The sequence below is a fragment of the Pleurodeles waltl genome, chromosome 4_2, assembly GCF_031143425.1.
Source record: "Pleurodeles waltl isolate 20211129_DDA chromosome 4_2, aPleWal1.hap1.20221129, whole genome shotgun sequence".
Classification (NCBI taxonomy): domain Eukaryota; kingdom Metazoa; phylum Chordata; class Amphibia; order Caudata; family Salamandridae; genus Pleurodeles; species Pleurodeles waltl.
Window position 1 is genome coordinate 81,771,803 of NC_090443.1, and position 27,624 is coordinate 81,799,426.

General features: G+C 45.7%; 1 protein-coding gene across 2 annotated transcripts in view; it reads left to right on the forward strand.

Annotated features, from left to right (window-relative positions):
- Positions 1-27,624, forward strand: part of LRP1 (LDL receptor related protein 1) — a 1,410,884-nt gene that overhangs the window by 1,284,141 nt on the left and 99,119 nt on the right. For both annotated transcript variants that reach the window (XM_069230782.1, XM_069230783.1), the window contains exons 77-78: positions 4,968-5,146; positions 12,977-13,083. In XM_069230782.1, the coding sequence (XP_069086883.1) occupies positions 4,968-5,146; positions 12,977-13,083 (286 nt within the window). The remainder of the gene's footprint in view (positions 1-4,967; positions 5,147-12,976; positions 13,084-27,624) is intronic.

Consider the following 27,624-nt stretch of genomic DNA (forward strand, 5'->3'; position numbering starts at 1 on the left):
TGGTATCAACACTAGTGTCCTTGTAAGGAGACATGCCTGGCTTAGATGCTCAGGTTGTAAACCTGGGGTGCAGCAAGCAGTGCTAAACATGCCCTTCGATAAGGAGCACCTTTTCGGCCCTCAAGTGGACTCCACCCTTGAGAAGCTGAAGAAAGACACTGGTACAGCAAAGCCTTTGGGTGCTTTTCGTCACCCCACATTCAGAGGTGGTAACAAACCAAAATCCTTAGAGGCCTCAACCTCTCAGTCCAGGCAGCCTTCAAGCTCCTACTCATGTAGAGGTAAGAGGGCCACCATCCACACCTCTAAATAAACCTCTAAACAGTGACTACATACGCAACCCCCCCCCCCCCAAATTACACACCAGTTGGGAGTTAACTTCAAGATTTCCATACACAATGAGTCAACATCACTTCGGACCAGTGGGTCCTCTCCATTATCCAACATGGTTGCTATCTAGAGCTCATTTTACCACTCTTCCACACCCCCCCTCCCCTCACAAGCTCTTTCAAAAACACCTTCTTCTTCTCAAACAAGGAGTACAATCCCTTCTTCTCAAAAGGGCCTTCAGGCCAGTTCCGCTACATTACCAAGCACAGGAGTATACTCTCTATACTTCCTCTTTCCCAAAAATGACAGCTCTCAGGCCCATTCTGGACCTCGGCCCTTAAATAAATGCAATCTTTCAGAACACTTTTACATGGTCACTCTTCAAGATGTGATTCCCCTGTGACAACAGGGCGACTTCATGACTGCCCTCGATCTCAAGGACACTTATTTCCATATTCCTACCCAGCCTGCACACCGCTAATATCTCAGATTCGAGAGTGTGGGAAATCACTACCAATTCAAAGTTCTTTCCTTTGTGGTCACCACTGCTCCCAGAGTCTTTACAAGGTGATTAATAGTAGTGGCAGCATATCTCAGGAGTTAAAATGTACACATATTCTCTTACCTAGACGACCGGCTCATCAAAGCCAGAACATTGGTACAATGCCAATATCACACTCGGATGACAGTGGGCCTTTTGCAGAAGTGAGATTTCACACTCCAGTTTCTCATTCCCACCTTCAACCTCTCCAGATGCAGCCCTCTATAGGAGCCATACTCAGTGCACAGTTGGGGATAGGATACCCAAATCCAGCTTGTGTTCACATCTTCCAGTCTCTCCTCCCTCACTTTCAAGAGAACTCTTCATACACGGTCAGGTCTGTGATGAACCTGTTAGGGATGATGGACTCCTGTATTGCCATTGTTACCCACTCCAGAATTTAAATGCGTCCCCCACAGCACTGTCTGTCTCATCAGTGGACTCAATCACAGGCTCACTAGGAACATCTGGTGGTGTTAGACCACCATACCCACCGTTGTCTGTAATGGTGGAACACCACCAACTTATTGAAAGGGCAGCCTTTTCTGGCGCTTGTGCTCCAGATCCGACTGATGACAGATGCCTCACACACAGGCTGGGGTGCTCACCTTCAAGAGCTCTCAGTACAGGGCCATTGGGATCGTCATCATCAATCCATACACATCACCTTCCTAGAGCTTCAGGCAATATTTCTAGCCCTGAAAGCATTCCTTCATTACCTCTCTCACAAAGTTATCCTAGTCCGCATAGACAACATGACAACAATGTACTGCCTTCAGAAACAGGGGTGAAACGGTCACTCCATTTGTCACAACTCTCATCTTATGGCAGAGTATCTCCCAAGAACGAACAACTTTGCACCCTTGCTCAGCAGGATGCAGCAACAAGTCCACGAATGGGAACTTCACTCGCAAGTCCTTCAGGCACACTTCCGGAAGTGGGGCACGCCTGAAATAGATCTTTTCACAACACAGCAGAAAACACAAAATGCTAAAAGTCTACCTCCAGGTAGCCTTATCCCCTGTCTAAGGGCAATGCTCTATGGATGAACGGATCAGGGATATTTGCCTACACTTTTCCTCCTCTCCCTTTCTTTCCATTTCTAGTGTGATGGATCAGGCATATGTCTCTCAACATGATCCTTGTAGCTCCCACAAAGGCAAGGCAGCCCTGGTTCACCACACTATTGGATCTTTCAGTAGTTCCCCACGAGAAGCTTCCCAACAGCCCGACCTCACTCAAAACCAAGGTCAGGTCAGGTATCCAGATCCCAAATCACTCAACCTTGTGATATGGCTTCTGAAGTCATAGAGTTTGATTACCTGGATCTCCCTGCATAATGCATGGACATTCTCAGAGAAGTTTGTAAACTCACTACCAGAGCATATTATGCTGCAAAGTGAAAATGCTCTGTTTGCTAATGTGTTTGCAAGCACATTAATCCCATTAAAGCTACTGTCCAAGACATTGTCTGCTACTTGCTTCATCTACAGAAAGCTACTTAAGCTTACAGCCCCATTCGCTTACATCTTGCAGCCATAGCTGCATATTTCCAAAACAGACAACATACATCCTTCTTTAGGATGCCAGTAATCAAAGCATTCATGGAAGGTTTTAAATGGGTCATTCCACCAAGACTGCCCCCTGCGCCATCTTAGAACCTAAACATTGCCCTTGCCAGGCTTATAGGTCCTTTTTTTCAACCACTCCACTCATGTCCTCTTCAGTACCTCTTTTTAGTCAATATCACATCTCTCAAGACATTTTAGTGCGCTCCAGTTCCTAACCCAGGAAGAACCATCCATCCAAATACATAGGGACAAGTTGGTTCTTCACACCAATCCGAAGTTCCTCCTTAAAGTGGTCTCTCAGCTCCATATTAATCAGTCCATTGAGTTGCCTCTCTTCTTTCCACAACCTGACCCAGTTGCAGAAAGAGCCCTTCACACTCTGGACATTAAACGTGCATTACTGTTCTACACTTACAGAAATAAAGAGTTTAGAAAGACTAAACTGCTCTTTGTAGCTTTCACACTACCCCATAAAGGCTATCAAAGAATAGCATAGATAGGTAGATATTAAAATGTATTAAAAGTTGTTTTGCCTCAGCATAAAGACAACTTCTGTTACTCCAAGAACGCAGTCTATCAGGAAGAAGAGAGCCACTATGGCTTTCCTTGGAAATGCACCCATAGCTGACATTTTCAAGGCAGCTGCATGGTCTTCACCACATGCATTTACAAAACACTATTGTGTAGGTATACGTGCACAACAGCAAGCCAGCGTAGGCCAAGCAGTACTAAGAACACTTTTACAGTCAACTGCAACTGCCACAGGCTACCCACCGCTTTACGGAAGTACTGTTTTACAGTCTATACAGAGCATGTGTATCTACATCCACACATGCCATTGAACGGAAAATGTTACTTGCCCAGTAAGCATCTGTTCATGGCATGTAGTGCTGTAGATTCTCATGCACTCTCCCGCCTCCCCTTGACACCTGTAACCATTTCAGTTCCCTTATAATTGTATGTAGTTGCACATATATAGTTAGCTTTGTATGAAAACCTTTTTCTCTATACTTCCCCTACATTTCTTTTCTCACCCACCTGCGGGGAAAATAATCTAACAAAGGAGTCAATGCCCATAAACAGTATCACCAAGAAGGAGGAGCCACTCAATCCTATGACTCGAAAAATGCTTCTTCGAAGAAAAAATCTTGGAACACTCCGAACCCAACACTAGATGGCAGGAGCATGCAGAGCATGTGAATCTACAGCACTGCATGAAACAAACAGATGCTTACTGGGTAAGTAACAATTTCCTTTTTTTCTATGTGCCAAGATTTCTCCGATGCTGTGAAGCATGTGATGCAAGCCAGGTTGGATAGAATAGATGCTGTAGGACAATTCATTGCAATCGTGTTGTGATAAGGCTCCCTGGCTGGATGAGATCTGCATTCTCGGGATTTCTGGGTGCAGCAGCTAGTAGGCCCTTTATTGTGGAATGTCTCACTAGTATTAAAGCTGACATTTCAGTAGAATGTTTCAAACAAAGCCATGCTATGATGAGTACTCTGGGGCTAACTTAATTGGCCAGAAGATTTCAAGGCTTTAGCCACCAGGCCCATTAAGTTTTAGCCTCCCCAACTGGCCCAGTAGCAGTACTGTAGCTAATATAAAAGGAGAGGCTTAAGCAAAGGGTTGCAGGCTCAAGCTGTATTGTTCTTTTCCTCCTCCTGTTCCCCTATGATTGCTTACAATGTGCTGACTTGCAGCTGCTAGTCACAGGCAAGGTAGACTTTTTTTCCCCAAAATGTGTTAAAAAATAACTTTGGATCATTGGGTTTTTCATATCATAGTTTTTGGCTGCCATCTTCCCTTCTTTACAGGCTGGCCACGTTTCCCCGACTTTTGCACCTAACCCTCTCGCAAACACCAGCTAAGGCAGGGCTGATACACTCAATACTTCATTGTCCCTCAGAAAATCAGCACCTGTGACCTATTCGAAGTATGAAGTCTTACATTTTAGAGGAAGGAAAAATCAAAAATGACTACCATGTACCATATTTGACATACTGTCCGTGAACAGGTCTGAATTATCTGTTTGTATCTCTGGAGATGTATTTTCACTTTTTTGTTGGTGAGGGAATAGTTCGAGGGGAGGCAGGCCCTTTGACCAAACCTTGGTCCCTACAGTATTCCCAAAGACTGTAGAAGTGATTGATGGCCCATATGCATGACCAGGGGATTCATCTTTAATTTCTGGGTAGATGACAGGAAAATGAAGGCTTTCTCCACAGATTTTGTGAGACTCCACCTATACTGTACAATAACCGTTTTGCAGCAATTGTGTAATTTGATGAATTGGGCATATTTTAAATCACCTCATCACAGAGGCTACTCTTCATTTGAGCAGATATGAACACACTTACCATGGCAGCTTTGTCCGTGCAGATTGTCCTGCAATTAACTTGTGATCAACTCTGGTAGATAGAACTGTGATACTATCTTCTTTCTCAATACAAGGTCACATGTTGAACTCAAATGTATGGTTCTGCGATTGATAAGCAGTTTGTTTTTCCTTCTTGCTACAGATCCCTGGACTGAAAATGCCACGGGGTATCGCTATCGACTGGGTGGCAGGCAACATTTACTGGACAGACTCTGGGCGTGATGTGATTGAGGTTGCTCAAATGAAAGGAGAGAACCGCAAGACCCTGATATCTGGCATGATCGATGAGCCTCACGCCATTGTGGTGGACCCGCTTAGAGGGTGAGAATAAGAGGACCAGAGCGAAGGGGAGGATGTTAGTATTGTTGGAAAGAACACGTAGTCATAGGACATGATGATTTTTTTTTTTTGCCCCATGTAAATGGAGGCCAGCTAAAATAGAACGTGGAACTGGTCATATTTGGTAAGGTGGCTTATCAAGATCAGAAGGAATAAAGCAATAAGATACAACATCCACCTGCGGGAGCTGCCAGTTCCAATTGTCACTCACATTCAGCCTTAATTCCAATCCCAATACAACATATTGCATGTGCTAGAATGTGTAAATATCACACTCCTCCCTCCTATAGAAGCAACACCCCAAATAGCAAGACAAGCAAGAATCAGTAAACTGTTAGTGTTAATTTGAGCCTGTGGTTGAAGGTGGAGCTCACACGACTCATTAACGCGAACCTGGCTTTCTTTTTCATCATCAGTATAAGGAAATTCCATTTTTTTCTATGGTCACAGACAAAGTTTTGGACTGATGCAGCTGGTGTTTTGACTCTTGAGAGTGCACTAAGGCCCTCTAACCAGACCTCACTGCCAATGCCCTGACCCTTAAACGTATGTTTGATTGACTTATATCCAATCGGCATAAGCTAACTTCTAAGTCCCTAGGATCTGGTACCAAGGATACCCAGGGTCTGCAAGTTAATGTCCCCCTAGGGACTGCAGCACTTGTGGTGTCACTCGAGTGGGACAATGTAAAATGTGACTCTCAGCCTGTCACTGCAGATTGGTAGAGCAGTTTAAAACTGCTAACTTGACTTTGACATTTTAAGCAATCTCCCTTTTTAATATGTGTAAGTCACCCCTACAACAGGCCAATGTCAGATTTGTTGAATTTGCCAGTGCATGTTCGAAGTTGCGTGAAAAGTCTTGATTTATTGTTTCTTTAAAAATCTATGTCTCTTGAACAATCTGGTGGATCTTTTTCATTTTGATCTCCATACATTTGTAAAAACACCACAATAGTCTGGTTTCTTTCTTAAAAGCTTTGGGTGCTCTGTAAATGCTTTACTTTTGTTAATTTGTTGAAACCTGGTTGCACAAGGCCTCAGCTAGCTGGGGTTGAGCTAAGGTCTGGCAAACGACCCCCAACTGGCCCTAAAAATGGTTGGTGCCGTATTACACGGTGAACGCTTAAAACCACACGATATAATACACTTAATTTTCCTCACGATCAGATTTTGACCCAGAGCAACAGTGATAAAGGCAGGAAAGGTGGGAAGAAGGAGGAGGAGAATGACATAAAAACAGTGACAATGAGAGAAAGCAGGGAGAAAAAAATAGTGTTTAACTGTGAGAAAAAGGGGCTGGGAGTGCAGAGTGGTAGATAGAAGTGGCATGAGGTGGAATCGAAATTAAGCTTTCTTGCTATTCTGCAATCCTGACATTTGGCTGCACTTCTGAGATAATCTTTGGACATCAACACTTATTATTTTACTAATTAAGTACTGAGCTATGTACTGGTAAGTATTCTAACAGGAAGAAAGACTCCTCTCTCACCACATAAAGCCATTCACAACCATGTGTAATTGCAGATAATATCATTCAGAAACTTTGGTCTTAATGATAATCTCTTGGGACCTCCCTTGCTCCCTGAACTCTCTTCTCTTTTCTACTTTCCATTCTCCCTTAGCATTACATACTCCATATTTGGCCACTCTAATTGGATTCCAGGCTCTTTCATCTTGTAATACACATCTATTGCCCTCAGTGGATGTTTGAACTTTTAAGTACGGACAACATCCTATGGACACTTTCATCACCACCATGTCTCTTACTCCGATAATAATCTACCCCACAGGTTTTAGTCTATCATACTGTAACTTGTTTCCCCTTTCTCCAACTCTTTCCACTCACTTCACATCTTCATTTCTGAGCTCCCCTTTGTTTCAGTGCATCCAACCAGGTGACAAAGTAGTGTTTGTTTTTCTACCAATAAAATGTTGAAAAAGGAGACCTCCTGGTAGTGTAGTGAAGACACTCTGTACACCCACAGCTTGTTGAGCACGTCTGCACTGTAAATAAAACCACCACTTTGGGATAATTGTGTACTTTGTTTTAGTGTAAGCTTAAACCTCCCCACTAATCTCTTTGTCTCTGGGTAATATATAATAATATTTTATGTTTAATGCTGTAGGAAGCTGGCTCTGTATATACCATATCAAAATGAGATACAGTGTGCACAGAGTCCAGGTGTTCCCCAGAGGCTTAACAGAGGCTAAAGTAGATAATACTAATGCTCTCTTTTGTGGTAGTGTGGTCGAGCAGTTAAACTTACCAGAGGGTAGTGCAAAGCATTTGTTGTTTACACACAGTCAATAAATGAAGGACACTCAATGACTAACTCCAGGCCAATGGTTTTTATATAGCAAAAATATGTTTTGTTACTTTATGTCTAGAACCACAAGATTCATGTTGCAGGTGAGTACATTTGCACGCAAGTATCCAACATATGCATCAATACCACTATGTTTCAATTTGGCAAGTTATACGTTTTTTGAATAAATAGCAATAATCTGTGTTAAAAGTTGACAGTGGAATTTTCAGAAACAATTCTGGGGGGAAGAAAAGTTAGTACGAATTTGAGATAAGTACAAGACTTACAGTTCCAGTCTCCAGGGGTTAGGATGTCCACAGGTTGGGGTTTAAGTAAACCCCAAACACCCACCACAAGCAACACTGGGCCGGCCAGGTGCAGAGGTCAATGTTGAGTTTGATTTAACGTGGGCTCCTATGGAGACTTTAGGCACTTGGAATTAGGCCTGCTTGAAGGTAAATACCGGTGTCTTCGGAGGGCAGACCTGGGGGTTTAGAGGAGCACCGTGGGAGCCATAGGTCATCTCCAAACACACACCATCAGCGGCGCGGGGCGGCCGGGTGCAGGGTGCAAACACAGAGTCAGGCTTCCAATGCTTTCCTATAGGGGCACCCAGTTGCGGTCAGGGGGGTCCTCTGGATTCAGGCTGCAGGCATTGTCGTGGTGCACAGGAGGGGTCAACCCAGGATGGGCACTTGCTCAGAATCACTTGGGGACCAGCTCTAGTCAGTTGGGCCACCTGTACACAGGTCGTGGGCATCGGGTGCAGAGTGGACAGGACTCGCGGATCCATCCATGGAGGCTCTGGAGTCCTTGGATGGAGTTTCTTCTTGGACAGGGTGGCTGTCCACAGGAGTTCCTGGTCCTCTGGGGTGCGAGCAGTCCTCATGAGGCTTTTCAGAGGTCGCTGGTCCTGCAGAATGTGTCTCCTTCTTTTAGCAGGGCTTTAGAAGCTGGAGACAGGTCAGAAGGGCTGAGGCCAAGTCATTTTGTGTCTTCAATCTTCTCTGCTGGAGGGGTCAGCTTAGCAGTCGTTCTTCTTTCTTCTTCTGAGGTCGCCAAGAATCTGATGAACTAGGTTCAGGGGAGCCGTGAAATCCTGCATTTATGGGTGTTACAGTGGTCAGAGGGTAGTAGCAAATGGCGACTGTCCTTAAAGGTGGCTACACCCTTCCCTTGTCAACTTCCTTTGGGGAGGGGGACGCAGACCTAACCCTATTGGTTCCTGTCCTCCAAACTAAGATGGAGGATTTTTCAAGGAGGCAGTCAACTCAGCCCTGGGCACCTTAGCGGTGGTCACAACTGAGGTGGTCACTTCTCCTTGTTTTCCCTAATTTTCCCATGGGGCTTTATTAGGGGGCGGGTATCCCCACTAGCTGGAGTTCCCTGGGGCACTAAATAAGAGGCCTGAGCCTTTGGGGCTTGCTGCCAGGTGTTATTTTCTGAAGGGGGAGGTGTGAGGCACCTCCACCCAGTACAGGCTTTGTTTCTGGCTATAGAGAGCACAAAGGCTCTCACCCCATGTGATCAGAAATTCGTTTGGAAGTGGCAGGCTGACACAGACTGGTCAGTCCTGCACTAGCAGTTTGGCTAACATGCAGGGGTCATCTCTAATGTTCCCCCTGCATGCATTTTCCAAGAAATCCAACACTGGCATCAGTGTGGATTTGTTGTGCTGAGAAGTTTGATACCAAACTTCCCAGTATTCAGTAAAGCCATTATGGAGCTGTGAAGTTCATAATGATAAACTCCCAGCCCATATACTCAATATGGCCACACTGCACTTACAATGTCTAAGAATGGACTTAGACACTGTAGGGGCATATTGCTCATGCAGCTATGCCCTCACCTGTAGTATAGTGCACCCTGCCTTAGGGCTATAAGGTCTGCTAGAGGGGTGACTTACCAATGCCACAGGCAGTGGTTTGCGGTCATGGCACCCTGAGAGGGGTGCCATGTCAACTTTGTCTTTTTCTATGCACCAGCACACACAATCTTCAATGGCAGTGTGCATGTGCTTGGTGATGGGTCCCCAGGGTGACATAATACATGCTGCAGCCCTTAGGGACCTTCCCAGGACACAGGGCCCTTTGGTACCATGTGTACCTTTTACAAGGGACATAACTGTGGGCCAGGGGTGTGCCAATTGTGGGAACAATGGTACAGTTTTTGGGAAAGAACACTGATGCTGGGGCCTGGTTAGCAGGATCCCAGCACATTCTCAGTCACGTTGGCATCAATATCAGACAAAAAGTGGGGGGTAACCATGCCAACAAGGGCTCTTTCCTACAAATGCCTCATTTGTTTATTAATTCTTCCATATTATTAGATGTTAGCTACACCATTGTTGGTTATTTGCACCTTTGGAAATCCTTCCCATATAAAGACTTCATCCTGAGATTTCATCACCCTACTTGTAGTTACTTAAGGCATAATCTAACTCAGACCACAGAGAAAACAAATCTGTGAGATCTATAATGTAATTCAGCTCATTTTCAACTTGTTTGGGACCCAAAATATGCAAACTGATTTCTCCTACGATTCCTGAAGTAGATCCTTGTACATGGGTGAAGTTCTGACTTTCCTGACCTTACCACCTATCTTGCACTCTGCAATGCCTAATAAACCTTTCTATTATAAGGTCTAATTCTTGCCAACAAAACTCACGTCTTACACTTCCATTGGTTTTGGTTATCCCCAAGTGTCCTTCATGGGTCTTTCCAAACAGTTTTCACCTCAGACTTACTGGACGCATTATTCATGTCTCCCTGAATGCTAAACCCATCCGCCTATGCAAGCCCATCCTGCACCTTCCAAAATACCAACTATTCCTCACTCAGATCATATCTGTTTGGCCACCAATTCCTAATCAAACCTGAAACCTTCAGGGAAAGGAATCAGATTTCAGATCCTGTATTCCCTTCTCCATCAAAATGCAACCATCTATAATCTCACATTATTTTTCATAGCCCCACTAATTATTAACATCTGTGTTCTTCTCTGCGTCCTCAATCCTCTTAATTAATGCACTGTTATGTTCCTTACTCCAGGTAGGTCTGCCCCCTCAAAGTCCAGTCCTTACAACAATACAGTCCATTTAGAATTTCCAAACAGTAGGTTATCTACACCTTTCTGTTAAAAATCTCTCCAGGAGGTTTCTGGAGTGTTTGCACAAAAATGTTTCTTCCTGTTCCCTCTCCGGGGATCTCTGTTGATATTCATAAGATTTGAATAGCATGTGGGTATCCCGGAGCACTTCTTCAAAATATGAAGTCAAATTGGCTTGAAAAAGGACATTTGACCAGTTAAATCTATTTCACAAACCCTTTTTAAAAAAAGATAAAGATGAAGCAATATAGGACAGTGTAGCCTCATAGGCTGCCCTTATGTAACAGTGAAACAACGTTTGCCCCTTTAAGGGCCGAGAAATCACCAATATCCCATTATGACCAAAAGGTGGCAGTTGCTTGAGTTCTTTTTTCCGGCTCCTGGTGACAAGATCTTGGAGCACTTTTTGGCTTATTTTTTTCTGAAAACTTGCTTGGACATTTTTGACAGTTGTTTTACTTAACTGATTTCATCTGTTCCAGTATTATTCTGTCATTTTCTGACAGAAAATATTTCTTCTTAGCCCCTACAGCAGCCACTGAAACAGCACCCCTGTGCACCGCGACTGTTGCTCTTACCGAAGCTTGTTGGCTCTTCCTCCAAGAGGTCTTCGAGCATCAAGAAGCCCCAGATTCGAGCACTCTGCAACTCGAAGATCAACCTCCATTCTGCAGTCCTCCCACTGAGGCCTCCTTGAGACTCCCTGTGTCCTTCGCCTGTGGGCTACTTGTGGGGCCTCTGATGACTTCTGCTGGCCTTCCTGGGTGCTGAGGGCTAGCCCTGACTCCCCCTCAAGGGTAGTCTCTCCTGGACCTTGCTGGTCCCCAAAAAGTTGCAAATACATCTTCAGCTCCTGCTAGCATTTGCCAGTGCTTGTTGGAGGGCTTGCTAGTCACTGGCCCTCCTGCAATCCGGCGACTGATGTAGAACACCTTGTAGGTGATTCCTAGGATATTTTGTAGCTCCTGGACCCCACAGCTGGACTTCTTCTTTCACCAACCTGCAGGAACATCAATTCTGGGAGGGTGGCATTGCCACCAGCACCACCTGAGCACCTCCAAGGATGCTGGACCCTGTCCCCTTCCTTTTTTAAGTCTTCTACATCCAGAATCTGCCCCTGGGTTCCATCGGCCTGGTGCATGGGCTGCTACAGCAGCTGGACAATTTAAGCTTCCATTGACTTCAGTGAGGATTTCCGTCGTCCTTTTCATCCCTATACATCCGAGTCCCCTGGTGTTGGTACTCCTGTCTTCTGGGTATCCTGGGGTGGGGACACTCTCCAACCTTCCTCTTATCTGTTGGTTTTCCCAGGGTCTACTGGGATGGACCTGAAAAAAACAAATTCCAACCACTACTTCCCTGTGGTAGTTTATGGGACCACTTGTAGGTAGGTAACCACTCTGCACCTGGTTGCTGGGGGCACTTACCTCTGGTGTTTTCATCTACGCCCAGCCCCTAGCTAGCTAGCACACTTACCTTGGTTGGGTTCACTATTTTGCATCCCACGTATTCCGTATATCCTCCCTCCCCAATAAGCCCTATACATTTTATGCTATTTCTGCTTGTTATTTTATGTATACGTTGTGTGTGGAAATCTCCAAAGGGAGATATACCAATGCGAGACTAGTAGTTAGTGTTGTAATAAAGAATCCTTTATTTTTGCAACACTTGTATGGGAGTTACTCTCTGACTACTGTGGTATTGCAAGTGCTTTACATTCCTCCTGGATAAGCTTCATCTGCTCGCCTCAGCTACCCCTAGAGAGCTTTTACTATCTGGACACCTAAACACTATCAGTAAGGTTTGCCTGAACTCAGTATAGGGTGCAACACCATAGGTGTACACCATAAAGTGAGCCAGCCTCCTACACTCAGCACAATTTTATTATAATTTAGTTACATTTTGAAGGCAATTGCTTGTTCACCTTATCAGTCAAATGTGATAACAACTGTCCTGCCCTTTGAAGTTTACCAGAACAACGCAAAGTGCAGTCATGCTGCTGATAAATAAATTACATCTTTGTGCTCCTAATTACCATTCCCTTCTGTACTACAAATGGCAAGTCCTGCCCTAGGTTGGTTCTGGAGCTGTGATATGCTACCTTAAGTTGTGAAATATTTCTAGAGTCTTTATGAGACAGACTGGCATTCACAACACTTACTTTAGCGCTATGATGCAAAGCAAGTAGTTATAACGCATTGGCTTCACAGGTCCTCTTTTGATTCTGATGTTAGTGGCATGGAAATAAATTAAATTATACTGTGATTCATTGTGTTACACAGATACTTTCCAAACAGTAGGTCTTAGACCCAAAGTTAAGTTTGAGATCTCATGAGTTTGCAATTTCTATAAGATGTTAATTTGTTTTTTTTCTCACTCACCTTCCGCTGCTTTAGAACAATGTACTGGTCCGATTGGGGAAATCACCCCAAGATTGAGACTGCTGCCATGGATGGAACCCTCCGAGAGACCCTCGTTCAAGACAACATTCAGTGGCCAACAGGTACGTTTGGCCCTTAGTGGTGACACATGCCACTGCCATCAAAATAATAATTTCTTTTGTCAGCAGAGTGTATTTGTGACCTTCACCTGAAACCTGCATTGGTACTGAAACCATTTTTACATTCCGCCTAAGCTGGGTTTTTATGAAATTGTTTGGTCATTCTATTTATAGTGCAGGGGCTAGGAAACATATTGATATACTAGAAATAAAATAATAATCATATAATTGATTTCAGTTAGAAGGGAGATATCCAAATACTTGTATCTGTTAATGATGAAAGCATTTTGTGAAAATAATGGGGCAAGCCCTATTTAAGCCCCTTATACCTTCATTTTCATCTAATATTTATATTGGATTATTTGTTTCAAAGGATAAAACAGAATGTTATGTTTTTGCTGCATATTCGTTTTTGTGCAACCTTCATTTTCCATTTCTTTACGGTTTGCATAAAAAATATGCAGATTTTTTTTTTTTTTTTTACATGTGTATCTGCATCTTGGTGTTGGTGTCCACTTTGAGAATATTTTTACAGAATATTGAGCAAGTTATAGCTTAGTAGTGGTGCTTACATATACGGTAAATATGTACCTTACTTTAAAAAAGGACAAGCAGCACTTCCAATGCTCTCCATTGAAATGCACCGTTGAACATTGAGATGTCATTATAACATGTGTGGCTGTTCTAGTCTACTAGAAAAATTACTAAAATGTCACTACAATGAATACTAACAATCACTGCTCCAATGGACACTTAGAACTGCAGATTACTCACCCTAACACTATCCCCTGGCTCCAAACTGGATCTTGATATGGAGCATATTCGCAGCATTGCCCCATAACATCGATCAGTGAGGCAGTGTGGCTTCGGGGTGGCTGCATTCCACCCCAGAAGTGACAGAGCAGAGACGCATATAAGCATCACCCTTGTTTCTTTTTTTTTGTGCCCTTTGCTGCACATCTGGAGCAATTTTGTTGGTTTTCCGACAACTTTCAAAACTTATAGTTATTGTTCTAGGGATTATTGCTCGCCCTGAAAAGAGCAGGATTCAAGCCAATGCCGTGACTGCAGGAAGCAGATGTTGGTCACGGACCCACACAACATATGCCTGTGGTGCTTGAGCTCCTGTCACAACTCATAAGTTGTTCAATAAGTACACCCCTATGTACTCAAATGTCATCTGGGAGCAAGAGACAAAACTCTGTCACCGTGCACAAGCAGATGTGGTTCAAAAATAAATCCTGTTCCAAGTAACAGGGTCATTTGTAATCCAGTTCAAGGAGTCGTCCCACTCACCGTCCTGTTCCCCCTCGAAGTCTTCTGGTAAGTCAAAGTCTAAAACGTGCCAAAAGTGCTAGAAGACTGTAGGAAGCTGGCTCTGTATATACTGTCTCAAAATGAGAGATAGTGTGCACAGAGTCCAGGGGTTCCCCAAGAGGCTTGACAGAGGCAATAATATAGAATAATAATTCTCTATTTGTGGTAGTGTGGTCGAGCAGTTAGGCTTATCAGAGGGTAGTGTTAAGCATTTGTTGTACACACACAAGCAATAAATGAGAACACACACTCAATGACTTAATTCCAGGCCAATAGGTTTTTATATAGTAAAATATTATTTTCTTAATTTATTTTAGAACCACAAGATTCAAATTGCAGGTAAGTACATTAAATGTAAGGTACTTTACATAGGGATACTTAGGACTTTGAACCAAAACAATAATGTACACAGTTATTCATAAAATGGCAATAAGCAATTATAAAAGTGGACACTGCAGAATTCAACAGTTCCTGGGGAAGGTAAGTACAGTTATGTTAATGTGGTAAGTAAAGCACTTACAAGTTCAGTCTCCGGGGCATAGGTAGCCCACCTCTGGGGGTTCAAGTCAACCCCAAACACCAGCAACACAGGGCCAGTCAGGTGCAGAGGTCAAAGAGGAGCCAAAATAACATGGGTGCCTGTGGAGACAGGGGGTGCTCCGGTTCCAGTCTTCTTACAGGTAAGTACCTGCGTCCTCGGGGAGCAGACCAGGGGGGTTTAATAGAGCACTGGGGGATCCCAAGTAGGCACACAAAACACACCCTCAGAGGGACAGGGACGGCTGGGTGCAGTGGGCAAACAGGGCGTCAGGTTTGTAATAGATTTCAATGGAGGGACCAGGGGGTCACTCAGAAATCGCAGGCAGGACACAGGGGGGCTTCTCAGGCCAGCCACCAACTGGGCAAGGGTGAGGGCTGCCTGCTGGCCATTGCTGCACCGGTGGTCGGTTCTTCACAGGCTTGGGGGTTGCGGAAGCAGTGCTTTGGATTTTCTTCGTCCCGAGCAATCGCGGTCAGGTGGGGTCCTCGGGATTCCCTCTGCAAGCGTGATCGTGGGGGTGCAGAGAGGTTAGCCCAGGGTGGACACGTCGTCAAAGTCGCCTGGGGATCTTCTCTGGGTCGTTGGTCTCTCTGGACACGGGCCAGGGGCGTCGGGTGCTGAGTGGTGGGGACTCAAGCTTCTGGGGTGAGGTGACAATCCCTTTAAAGATGGTTTCTTCTTGCTTGGTTGAACAGGTCAGCTGTCCACAGGAGTTCTTGATCCTTAGTAGCTGCAGGGCAGTCCTCTGAGTCGGCAGAGGTTGCTGGGCCCGCAGCATGCGTCGCTGGTGCAGGTTCTCAGAAGTTGAAGACAGGCCGGTAGGGCTGGGGCCAAAGCAGTTGTCGTCTTCCTTCTTCTCTGCTGGGTTTTTCAGCTAGGCAGTCCTTCTTCTTTTTTAGGTCATCAGGAATCTGATTTCCTGGGTTTAGGGTCGCCCCTAAATACTAAATTTAGGGGAGTGTTAGGGCTGGAGGGCAGTAGCCAATGGCTTCTGTCCCCGAGGGTGGCTACACCCTCCTTGTGCCTCCTCCCTTTGGGAGGGGGGCCCATCCCTATTCCTATTGAGCTAAATCCTCCAAAACAAGATGGGGGATTTTCTAAAGAAGGGGTCACTTCAGCACTGGTCACTTTAGGGGTGGACCTGGCTGAGGGGACTCCTCCTTGTTTTTCTCATTCTCTCCCTGGACTTGCTACCAAAAGTGGGGGCTGTGTCTGGGGGGCGGGCATCTCCACTAGTTGGAGTGCCCTGGTGCGCTGTAACACCAGGCTTGAGCCTTTGAGGCTCACTGCCAGGTGTTACAATTCCTGCAGCGGGAAGTGTGAAGCACCTCCACCCAGGACAGGCGTTGTTCCTGGTCACAGAGTTCGCAAAGGCACTCACCACATGTGGCCAGAAACTTGTCTGGAAGTGGCAGGCTGGCAGAGACCGGTCAGACTAGCAGTTGGGTTGGCATGCAGGGGGCATCTCTAAGATGCCCTCTGTGTGCATTTCTCAATAAATCCCACACTGAAATCAGTGTGGATTTCCAAACTTCCCATTATTCCGTGTAGCCATTTTGGAACTGTGGAATTCATTTGACAAACTCCCAGACCATATACTCATTATGGCTACCCTGCACTTACAATGTCTAAGATTTGGCTTAGACATTGTAGGGGCATAGTGCTCTTGCAGCTATGCTTCCACCTGTGGTATAGTGCACCCTGGCTTAGGGCTGTAAGGCCTGCTGAAGGGGTGACTTACCTATGCCACAGGCAGTGGGTTTTGGGCATGGCACTCTGAGGGGAGTGTCATGTCGACTTAGTCTTTTTCTCCCCACGAGCACACTCAAGCTGTGAGGCAGTGTGCATGTGCTTAGTGAGGGGTCCCCAGGGTGGCATAATAGATGCTACAGCCCTTAGAGACCTTCCCCCGCCACAGGGTCCTTGGTACCATGGGTACCAAGGATAAGGGACTTATCTGTGTGAAAGTGCTGGGCCAATTGTGGGGACAAAGGTACAATTTTAGGGAAAGAACACTAGTGCTGGGGCCTGGTTAGCAGGGTCCCAGCACACTTTCAGTCAAAGCTGGCATCAACAAAAGGCAAAATGTTAGGTGGTAATCATGCCAACAGTGGCATTTTCCTACAAAGACCAAATGGGACAGATCCTAATCCACCAAACAAATTCAGGTGAGAAGACGCCAGGCCTTCAGTCTAAGAGGCATACCCCACAAGCGTCTTCTGACTTAGATCCGACTTTGAGGAGCCTTCATCATCCTTGCAGCATTCAAAGAGACCATGTTGTTCCTTTTTTCAGATGCATATGGCTACCTCTGGTGTGCCAGATAGCCCTGCAGAGCCACAAGGGGATTCAGTTGGAATTCTGCCAGCAGACCTTCCCTCAGCACCGACTGCCCTTGTTTGAATTTTGCCAGGGTCTGTTCCAACAACAGTTCATACTTTTACTCCAGCTCCAAGGTCCACACCAGTCCCTTTTGTGTCATTGCTGGCTGAGGCCCAGGACCCAATCCTAAAGCCGTAATCCTACCCTGAGCCATCATCAAGTCACTCCTGGCCTAAGTTGTGCTATAGATCACAAAGGTGCAACCAGTCAAAATGCAACAAGACTCTGATCATCGACCGCTGCCTCAGTGCCTGTACTGTCAGAGGCTAGAAACTTTATTTGAATTTGACTGGTGTGGTTCAGTGTGTGGAAAATGTTCCTGAAGACATTAATGATGACAACCTCCTGGAAGAAAGTTCCTCTTTCGCAGTATTTCTGCTGAAGGCAGCAGAAGTGTTTGATGTGGAGTTGACCACTGTTGAAAACAAGGCAAACCTGTTAACTGAGATCCTTCAGTCAGGTTGTAGGAAAGTGAATTATTATTTGGGGTGGACAAGTGTCCACCTTAAAAGGTAAGGCCACCACGAGCAAACTGTCAAAAAAATTAAACAAAATCAACCGGTGCTGAATCACTGGTAACATAATATGAAGCAATCAGGCTCAAATCAAAGGCAGTTTGTAAAGTATGTAAGCAGTACACAGTAAAAAAAATAAATCAAAAACACATAAAATTCTTCAGCCAGTTTTAAAATAGAGAAGCTTTTTATAAGGAAAACAAGACCAAAATGACAAAAATCCAATAAGGAGTGTAGGAAGCTTTATTTTTATGTAGTGGCCCAATGAAAGGGCATGCCATGCAGAAAGTCTAGACGACCCTTATTTGGTTCACAGGGCTTATTTTAGTGTGGTCGGGCAGCTTAGGCGTATCAGAAGGGAGTGCTCACCATTTCTTGTACACCCAAGGTCAATAAATGGTACACACAATAAAAATAAAATCCGAGTCCAATTTATAAAAATAACAACAATTTTAATATATTTTCAGACACCAAGATCACCGAAATCAAGTAAGTACTTTCGGAGTTATGAATTTTGCAACAAAAAATAAATACACAAATAACAGTTTTCAGGTGGTAGCTTGGAACGCGGTAATTTTATTTTATGGGTGGAAAGACATACTGCAAAATTGAACTTGTATTTGAAGTTCTGTGGTGCCTTTGGGAACTTAAAGTGCTAGGGGCCAAGGTCCACAGAATCACTAGCAGTTTTAGTTTACCTACCCTGGTGTGTCCGGGTGCAGAGGTGCTGGATGGGTTGGTATCCTGTAATGCTACACCAGTAGACAGCAATGGGCACCTGTGAACACAGGAAGCAAAGGGGACTTGGGGACAAGTCTGGCGAAAAGAGGCTGCAGGCTCTGTCCAGGAGGCCAGTTGGGCTGAACTAACAGCGCAGCTCAGGCCTCACGATGCTAGGGCCTCTTCTTCAGCACTCAGGAGTGATGGGTGCAGAGGTGTCTTTAGGTGTCTGGGTTTCCTTCCCGGAGTCATTGTGGTAGAGGGGGGGCTGCATGCAGAGGTTGCAGGTGTCGTCGGGGAGTCCGGGAGGGGTGAACCCACAATGGACTCGGACTCTAGAGGCCTGAGGAACTGTGTTGCCACCTGTGGCCCACTTCAACTCAGACTGGAGGTGACCGGTGCAGTGGTGGCTTCACGTGTTGGGTTTTGGGGATTCCGGAGGTTTCAGAGTCCTGGAGTTTGAGAGAGAACTGGTCCTCTGTTCACAGAAGGTCTTGAGCCTTTAGTGAAGGCAGGCAGTCCTCACAGGTTTCTGGAGTCACAGCTGCAGGACAAGTTGACTTTGGTGCAGATTTCGACAAGGGATGCAGACAGGCCAGGGGATTGGTACTAGGTCAGCTGTTTCTTTTCTTCTCTTCTGCTTTGGCAGCTCTTCGGTTTCCTTGGTCTTCTTAGGTCATCAGGATCTGCTTCTCTGGTGCCTGGTGCTCCCCGAAATACAGAACTTAGGATTGTCTTTGGGAGTGTAGGGTAGTAGCCAATGAGCTGCTTACCCTTGGGGTCACTTCCCAACCCTATATGAACACTTTCTGTGGGAGGAGGTAAGTGGGCATTACCCTGTCACAGAATTCCTAAATCTTCCAACACCAAGATGTCAGGTTCTGAAAAGTGGTGTCCACATCTGGCAGCTCACCTTACGGCTGAGACTGACCCGAGGGGTGGACATATCTCTCAGAGTCCTAAAGTTCCCACCTGTCCAGGTGCCAAATGGGACCTGGGGGCGATGGGGGGGCGGCATCTCCCTTGTGAGGGAAGACAAATCTGCATACTGAGGTTGGTGGGCTTCTTTGAAGCTCCCCGCCTTGGAATGAAGACTTGGTGGTCATCCTGTTTTTAGGGGTGTGTAACAAAACCTCCCAGAGCATGCTTTGTAGACCACCCGAGAGCAAAGTCTCACCTTAGGCGGTAAGACTCTTGTCTGGTGGTGACAGGCTGGCTCAAACTAGTCAGCAAGCACACCAGAGGCTGGTAGGTTTTCAGGGGGTACCTCTAAGGAGCCCTCTGGGTACTTGTATTATTAGATCCATCACTGGCGTCAGTGTGGGTTTATCAATAAGAGATGTTTGATACCAAATATCCCTATCTTCAGTGAAGCCATCTTGTAGCTGGGTAACTTGTATTGACCAGTGTCCAGCACATGCTTTTAAAATGGCTTCCCTTCCCACTTTCTATGTCTAGGAATTGACAAAAACAAAGCAGGGGCATATTAGCTCTTGTAGAAATGCCCTCACATGTCATATAATAGGACCGTAAGGCCTGCTATAGGGGTGTCTTATTTATATTGCAATCAGTGTTAGGGACATGCCACACAGGCTGTATGCCATGTGGTGTTTTCGATTTTGTCTGCACCAGGACATGCAGCCTATAATGGCACCCTGTCATGTGCTTGGTTAGGGGTTCCTTAGGGTGGCACAATTTGTCTGCAGTCCTTAGGCACCCTCTTTAGTACCTCAGGCCCTAGGTACCAAGGGTACCATTTACTAGGGACTTACAGAGGGTGCTAAAGGATTTGTCAGTTGATGAAATAATTGTACAGTTTTGGGAAAGAGATCTGGCACTGGGAACCTGGTTGGCAGGAGCCCAGAGCACTTTCAGTCAAAATCACATCAGGTACCAAGCAAGAGGTGGGGGTAATCATGTCTAGAGGAGGCACTGTCCTACAGGAAGTAGCAGGAATAACCGTTCAAACCTTTAACTGATGTTGTTACCACGCTAGGGCACTGTTGGAGAGCAACAGGGGTATTTCCTCTAATACATTCGCCAAATACTGCTTCTGAAATTCATAATGGTGTGGCAGGGATATTGAGTGGGGAGGAGACAAAAGATAGGGACTTAGCCTTTTTGAATAATTTGGGAGACCCATAAGAAAGACGTGATTGATCGCCAGCCGTGGAGAAAATGCTGGCTCCTGCCCCCAATGGTTAGGCATGCACTATTAAGAGCAAAGTAAATCTGTTTGTTGGCTGTTGTTGCAGTAGAGTAGTTTAAGGACTGGTGCCCCTGCTGACTTTCGTGCTGTCTGCTGGTTCTGTTTTCAACCGGCCTGAAAAGACTGAGCTGTCTGCAAAATGGAGGCTGCATGACAGCTGGTTACCCTTTTGTAATTTTATAGCACAGTGGTTCCCAACCTGTGGTCCGGGGACCCCTGGGGGTCCGCGAAGGCTTCTCATGGGGTCCGAGAGAGCCTAGAAAATTTGAAAATATTGACAAATTAGGTCCCCAGCTTCCAGTAATGACTCAGGCGGGGTCCCCAGATTCCCATGATGATTCAGTGGGGGTCCCTGGGTTCCATTAATGTTAAAGTGGGGGTCCACAGAAATCAAAAGGTTGGGAACCACTTTTATAGCACATTGGTCAAGTGTGAGCCACCAGCTGGTCAGAATCCTACAAAGGTGTCTGCACTGGATCATCAACTGACATTGGGACGGTGGGTATCAATGTGGACCTTGAGGCCTGAGTGGACATCTGTATCAGAGTCTTTACAGGCTCGGTAACAAGTCACAATGGGACAGATGGCACCAGGGAAGGACCCACTGCTGTAACCTGACTGGTGGTCTCTGTGGTTCCATTGGGCCCCAAGGTGTGCCAGGAAGAGCTGAAAGCACACTGAAAGGTTGAAGCATGGCCTCTTTGATGGCCTTTATCTGCTACAGGGTCTATAACCGACCGGGGAACTCTAGTGTGTAGGAAGCTGGCCCTGGTGTGTGTTGGACACCTATGCTGTTTGCACCTTACACCAGGTCCAGGCAACCGCTACTAGTGAATGTAGGCAGTGTCTAGGAAGTCAGGGCACTCTAGAGGTAGCTGTGAATGAGCAGCCAAGACTTATCTAGGAGACATGCAAAACTTATTCGGTGGCATGTGTAGCTGCCGATACACATGCTGTGCACTGTTCCTGCCATCTAGTGTTGGGCTCGGAGTGTCACAAGTTGTTTTTCTTAGAAGAAGTCTTTTCGAGTCACGGGACCGAGTGACCTCCTCCCTTTCGGCTTCATTGCGCATGGGCATCAACTCCATCTTGGATTGTTTTCTTTCCGCCATCGGGGTCGGACGTGTTCCTCTTCGCTCTGGTTATTCGATTTGGAAAAAATTCATTAATCATTGATCGTGAACTAGCTTCCATTGACACCTCGGCACCGGCGAAACACAACTTCGGTTGCCCTTTGGGGCACCCGCGCCCATCCTGGGCCTGGTCGGCCTGACCGCAAGAAGCGTTGAAGCCTCATGGACCGGACACTGTTCCGATTCTGCCCTCGGTGCCACGCCAAGTACCCCTACACAGATCAACATCGGGTCTAATCTGTTTGTCACTGGACCACTGAGAGGATACTTGTGAGGCTTGCAGGTCCTTCCGTTCCCAGAAGACCTTGAGGGATCGAAGGGCGAGACGACTGCAAATGGCGTTGAAGAGTACCGAGCACCTCGACGGCGAGGAAGAGGAGATGGCCATCTCCATCCAAGGTTCTGATTCGGACGATTCTGAAGCAGACCGACCCCCCCACAGCAGGCCAGCACGTGAGTGCGCCTGCCCCGACCCAAGCCCAGAGTCAGTCCAAGACTAAACAAAAGGCCTCGGGGACGCCACTGCCGGAAGGCCATGGCTCTACCCACAAGAGATCAAGCGGTGACCAAGCAACACCTTCGGCACCGAAAAAGGCCACATCTGCGTTGAAGTCCTCGGACTCGAGCAAAGACACCGTCTCGTCGAGTCGAAACCTCGAAAGAGTCTTTCGGAACTGAGGCCTACTATCAGCATGGGCATTTCGGTGCCGAAAAATCCGGCTTCGGAGCCGAAAAAAGCCTCCTATACTGAGGAACATGGACTTTCAAAACCGATGAAAGAAAGACACAGATTCGAGGAAGAACTTCACCAAATGGAGGAGTTTGATGAGCCACAAACAAGGATTCAGATCCACAAGGATACTGGAAAAAATCCAAACAGCACCTCCTCTCAAATTTAAAAGGAAACTGGCTTTCAAAGGACGTTCGGACACTGAGCAGCCAAAAGCTAAAGTGCCCAGAGAGCAATCTCCGCAACACCAGTTTTCCCCAGCTCCTTCTCCTCTGCATTCTCCTCAAAGAACTGTTTCTCCTCTTGCCACACCCACTGCACAGTCACCCACACACACTGTGCAGTCGCATCAAGATACAGACCCATGGGACCTTTAGGATGACCCTCTGTCGGACAATAGCCCGGAGTGCTATCCTTCCAGACCCTCTCCACCCGAAGATAGCACCTCCTACACACAGGTTTTGGCTAGGGCTGCTGCTTTCCACAATGTGAGCATGCACACCGATCCACTAGAGGACGACTTTCTTTTTAATACCTTGTCCTCCACGCATACATCTTACCAAAGTCTGCCCATGTTCCCAGGCATGCTTAAACATGCCCAACAGATTTTTCAGGAGCCCGTGAAGGGAAGACCCATAACACCAAGGGTGGAGAAGAGATACAAACCACCACCGTGAGACCAGTCTTTATCACCCAGCAGCTGCCCCCAGACTCGGTAGTGGTCAGCGCAGCGAGGAAGAGAGCCAACTCCCAGTCATCTGGAGATGCACCCCCTTCCAGATAAGGAGAGTAAAAATGTTGACGCAGCAGGAAAGAGAGTAGCGTCACAAGCAGCCAATCAGTGGCGCATAGCAAACTCTCAGGCCCTCCTTGCAAGATATGACAGAGCTCACTGGGACGAGATGAGCGACGACATCCAACATCTCCCCAAGGAATACCAGAAGAGAGCTCAGCAAGTGGTAGAGGAGGGACAGGCGATAACCAATAATCAAATAAGATCTTCATTAGATTCAGCCGATACTGCCGCAAGAACAGTAAACACTGCACTGACAATTAGACGCCATGCATGGCTTAGATCCTCAGGTTTCAAACCAGAGATTCAACAGGCTGTCCTCGCATGCCATTCAACCAGCAACAGCTATTTGGCACACAAGTGGACACAGCCAAAGCGATGGGAGCGCTTTACTCATCCCAATACAGAGGGACATTTAGAAAACCGCAGTATAGGGGAGGTTTTAGACCACAATCATCAGAAGCATCCACCTCACAAACAAAGCCCTCATACCAATCACAGTATCAGAGAGGGGGGGTTTTGCGGGTCCTTTATAGGGCAATTTCCAAAGTCCAGGGGAAAATTCCAACCTACAAAGCAAGCCACTAACACCAAGCAGTGACTTTGCCATCACCTTCCCCCAACACACATCCCCTGTGGGAGGAAGACTGGAAATGTTCCACAATCAATGGTCAAACATAACAACGGACACATAGGTACTATCAATTATCCAACATGGTTACTGCATAGAATTCACACATTTTCCTCCAGATATTCCCCCAAAAGCGCACAAACTATAGTCGCAACATCTAACATTGTTACAAGCAGAGGTGCAGGCACTTTTAACAAAACAGGCCGTAGAACTAGTACCTCATCAACAAAAAGGAACAGGGGTCTATTCTCTGTACTTCCTTATTCCCAAAAAGGACAAAACACTAAGACCAAATTTTAGATCTCAGGACTCTCAACCTATACATCAAATCAGAGCACTTTCACATGGTGACACTACAAGATGTAGTCCCATTACTAAAACAGGGAGAATACATGTCAACACTGGACTTGAAAGATGCGTATTTTCATATACCCATCCATCCATCTCACAGAAAATAGCTCAGGTTTGTTATACAAGGAAAACGTTACCAATTCAAAGTATTACCCTTCGGGATAACAACAGCCCCCAGAGTATTTACAAAATGCCTTGCCGTGGTAGCAGCATACATAAGGAGACAACACATGCATGTATTCCCATATCTCGATGATTGGGTAATAAAGGCCAACACTCAACAGCAGTGTCAAAATCACACGTTACGTAATAGATACCCTACACACACTAGGGTTTTCTATAAATTACCAAAAATCACACTTGCAACCATCCCAAATCCAGCAATACTTGGGAGCTACACTCAAAAAGCGATTGCAAGTCCAAGCCCATAAAGGGTACAATCATTCCACACCATGGAACCAAAAATACAACCAAATCAGCATTACAAAGTCAGATTTGTGATGAAACTCCTAGGCATGATGGCATCATGCATCGCAATTGTCCCAAACGCACGGTTACACATGCGGCCCTTACAGCAGTGCCTTGCAAAACAATGGTCGCAGGCACCAGGTCATCTCCAAGATCTAGTGTTGATACACCGACAAACACACTATTCTCTTCAGTGGTGGAACCCCATAAATTTAGACAAAGGGCGGCCTTTTCAAGACCCTGTGCCTCACACCATTCTCACAACGGATGCATCAATGATTGGTTGGGGAACACACCTCAACAATCACAGTATACAAGGACAGTGGGACAACGAGCAAAAACAGCTACACATAAATCAAATAGAGCTGCTAGCAGTCTTTCTAGCACTAAAATCTTTTCAACCTCTTCTAGCTCACAAACACATTCTTGTCAAAACAGACAGTATGACAACAATGCACTACTTAAACAGGGGGGAACACACTCATCACAACTTTGCCTCCTAGCACAAAATATTTGGCATTGGGCAATTCACAACAATATTCGCCTAGTAGGGCAATATATCCCAAGCATTCACAATCAATTAGCGCACAATCTCATTTGGGATCACCAGCAAACTGACGAGTGGAAAATACATCCCCAGGTACTACAAAACTACTTTCGCCAGTGGGGGACACCAGAGATAGATCTGTTCGCCACAAACCAAAATGCAAAGTGCCAAAACTTTGTGTCCAGGTACCCTCACCCTCAGTCCAAGGGCAATGCTCTATGGATCAATTGGTCAGGGATATTTGCTTACGCTTTTCCCCCTCTCCCACTCATTCCTTTTCTAGTCAACAACCTGCGTCAAAACAAACTCAAACTAATACTTATAGCACCAACCTGGGCACGCCAACAGTGATACACCACACTGTTGGATCTCTCAGTAGTACCTCACATCAAACTTCCAAACAGACCAGACCTGTTAACGCAACACAAACAACAGATCAGACACCCCAATCCAACAATGCTCAATCTAGCAATCTGGCTCCTGAAGTCTTAGAGTTTGGCTATCTAAATCTTCCAAACGAGTGAATGGTAGTCATTAAACAGGCAAGAAAACCTACCACTAGGCATTGTTATGCTAACATGGAAAAGATTTGTCTTCTACTGCCAAGCAAATCACATCACACCATTGGATGCCTCCATACAGGACCTTGTAGGTTTTTTACTACACCTACAAAAAGCAAATCTTGCCTTCTCATCCATCAAAATACACCTCACTGCAATTTCGGCTTATTTGCATATTAAACACACAAAATCCCTATTTAGAATACCAGTCATTAAAACCTTCATGGAAGGACTAAAGCGGATCATACCTCCAAGAACTCCACTGGTACCCTAGTGGAATCTTAATATCTTAATATTGTACTTACACGACTCATGGGTCCACATTTTGAACCCATGCATTCTTGTCCGATCCAATTCTTAACTTGGAAAGTGCCATTTCTAGTAGCTGTCATTACGAAGAGTTAGTGAAATACAGGCTTTCACTATTGAAGAACCCTTTATACAGGTACACAAACATAAAGTTGTTCTCCGCACAAACCCAAAATTTCTACCAAAAGTAATTTCACTGTTTCATTTAAACCAAATAGTGGAACTCCCAGTCTTCTTCCCACAGCCAGACTCAGCCAGACTCAGTGGCAGAAAGAGCACTGCATACATTAGATACAAAAAGAGCTCTAATGTACTATATAGACAGAACAAAACCATTTCGTAAAACTAAATAGTTGTTCGTCGCATTCCAGAAACCACATGCTGGTAACCCTATATCCAAACAAGGCATAGCCAGATGGATAGTTAAATGTATACAAACTTGTTACCTAAAAGCTAAAAGACAACTACTCATTACACCAAAGGCACACTCCACTAGAAAGAAAGGAGCAACAATGGCCTTTCTAGGTAACATACCAATGACAGATTTGTAAGGCAGCCACTTGGTCCACACCTCATACTTTTACCAAACACTACTGTGTAGATGTGTTAGCAACACAACAAGCCACAGTAGGACAGGCTGTACTAAGAACATTATTTCAAACAACTTCAACTCCTACAGGCTGCCCACCGCTTTGGGGAGGATTACTGCTTTGTAGTCTATGCACAGCATTTGTATCTGCAGCTACTCATGCCACCGAACGGAAAATGCCACTTACCCAGTTTACATCTATTTGTGGCATGTTCCGCTGCAGATTCACATGCGCCCCCCCCACCTCCCCGGGAGCCTGTAGCGGTTTAAGTTGCAATTAGAAATTGTACATATGTAAACATTCCTTTACCTCAAACTTTGTACATAAATATCTATTCCATTGCATGGACATCTTTACTATTCTCACTCTACCACTCCTACCTTACCCTCTGCGGGAAAACAATCTAAGATGGAGTCGATGCCCATGCGCAATGGAGCCGAAAGGGAGGAGTCACTCGGTCCCGTGATTCGAAAAGACTTCTTCGAAGAAAAACAACTTGTAACACTCCGAGCCCAACACTAGATGGCAGGAACAGTGCACAGCATGTGAATCTGCAGCGGAACATGCCACGAACAGATGTACACTGGGTAAGGGACATTTTGCATATATATATATATATACATATATATGTGTTCGATGGCATGTGTAGCTGCAGATACACATGCTATGCATAGCTTCCATCCGAAAGTACAGCCTGTTGTTTGGGGTCCGGAGCTGGTCGTCTAACTTTCAACTCCGATGGTTGTGG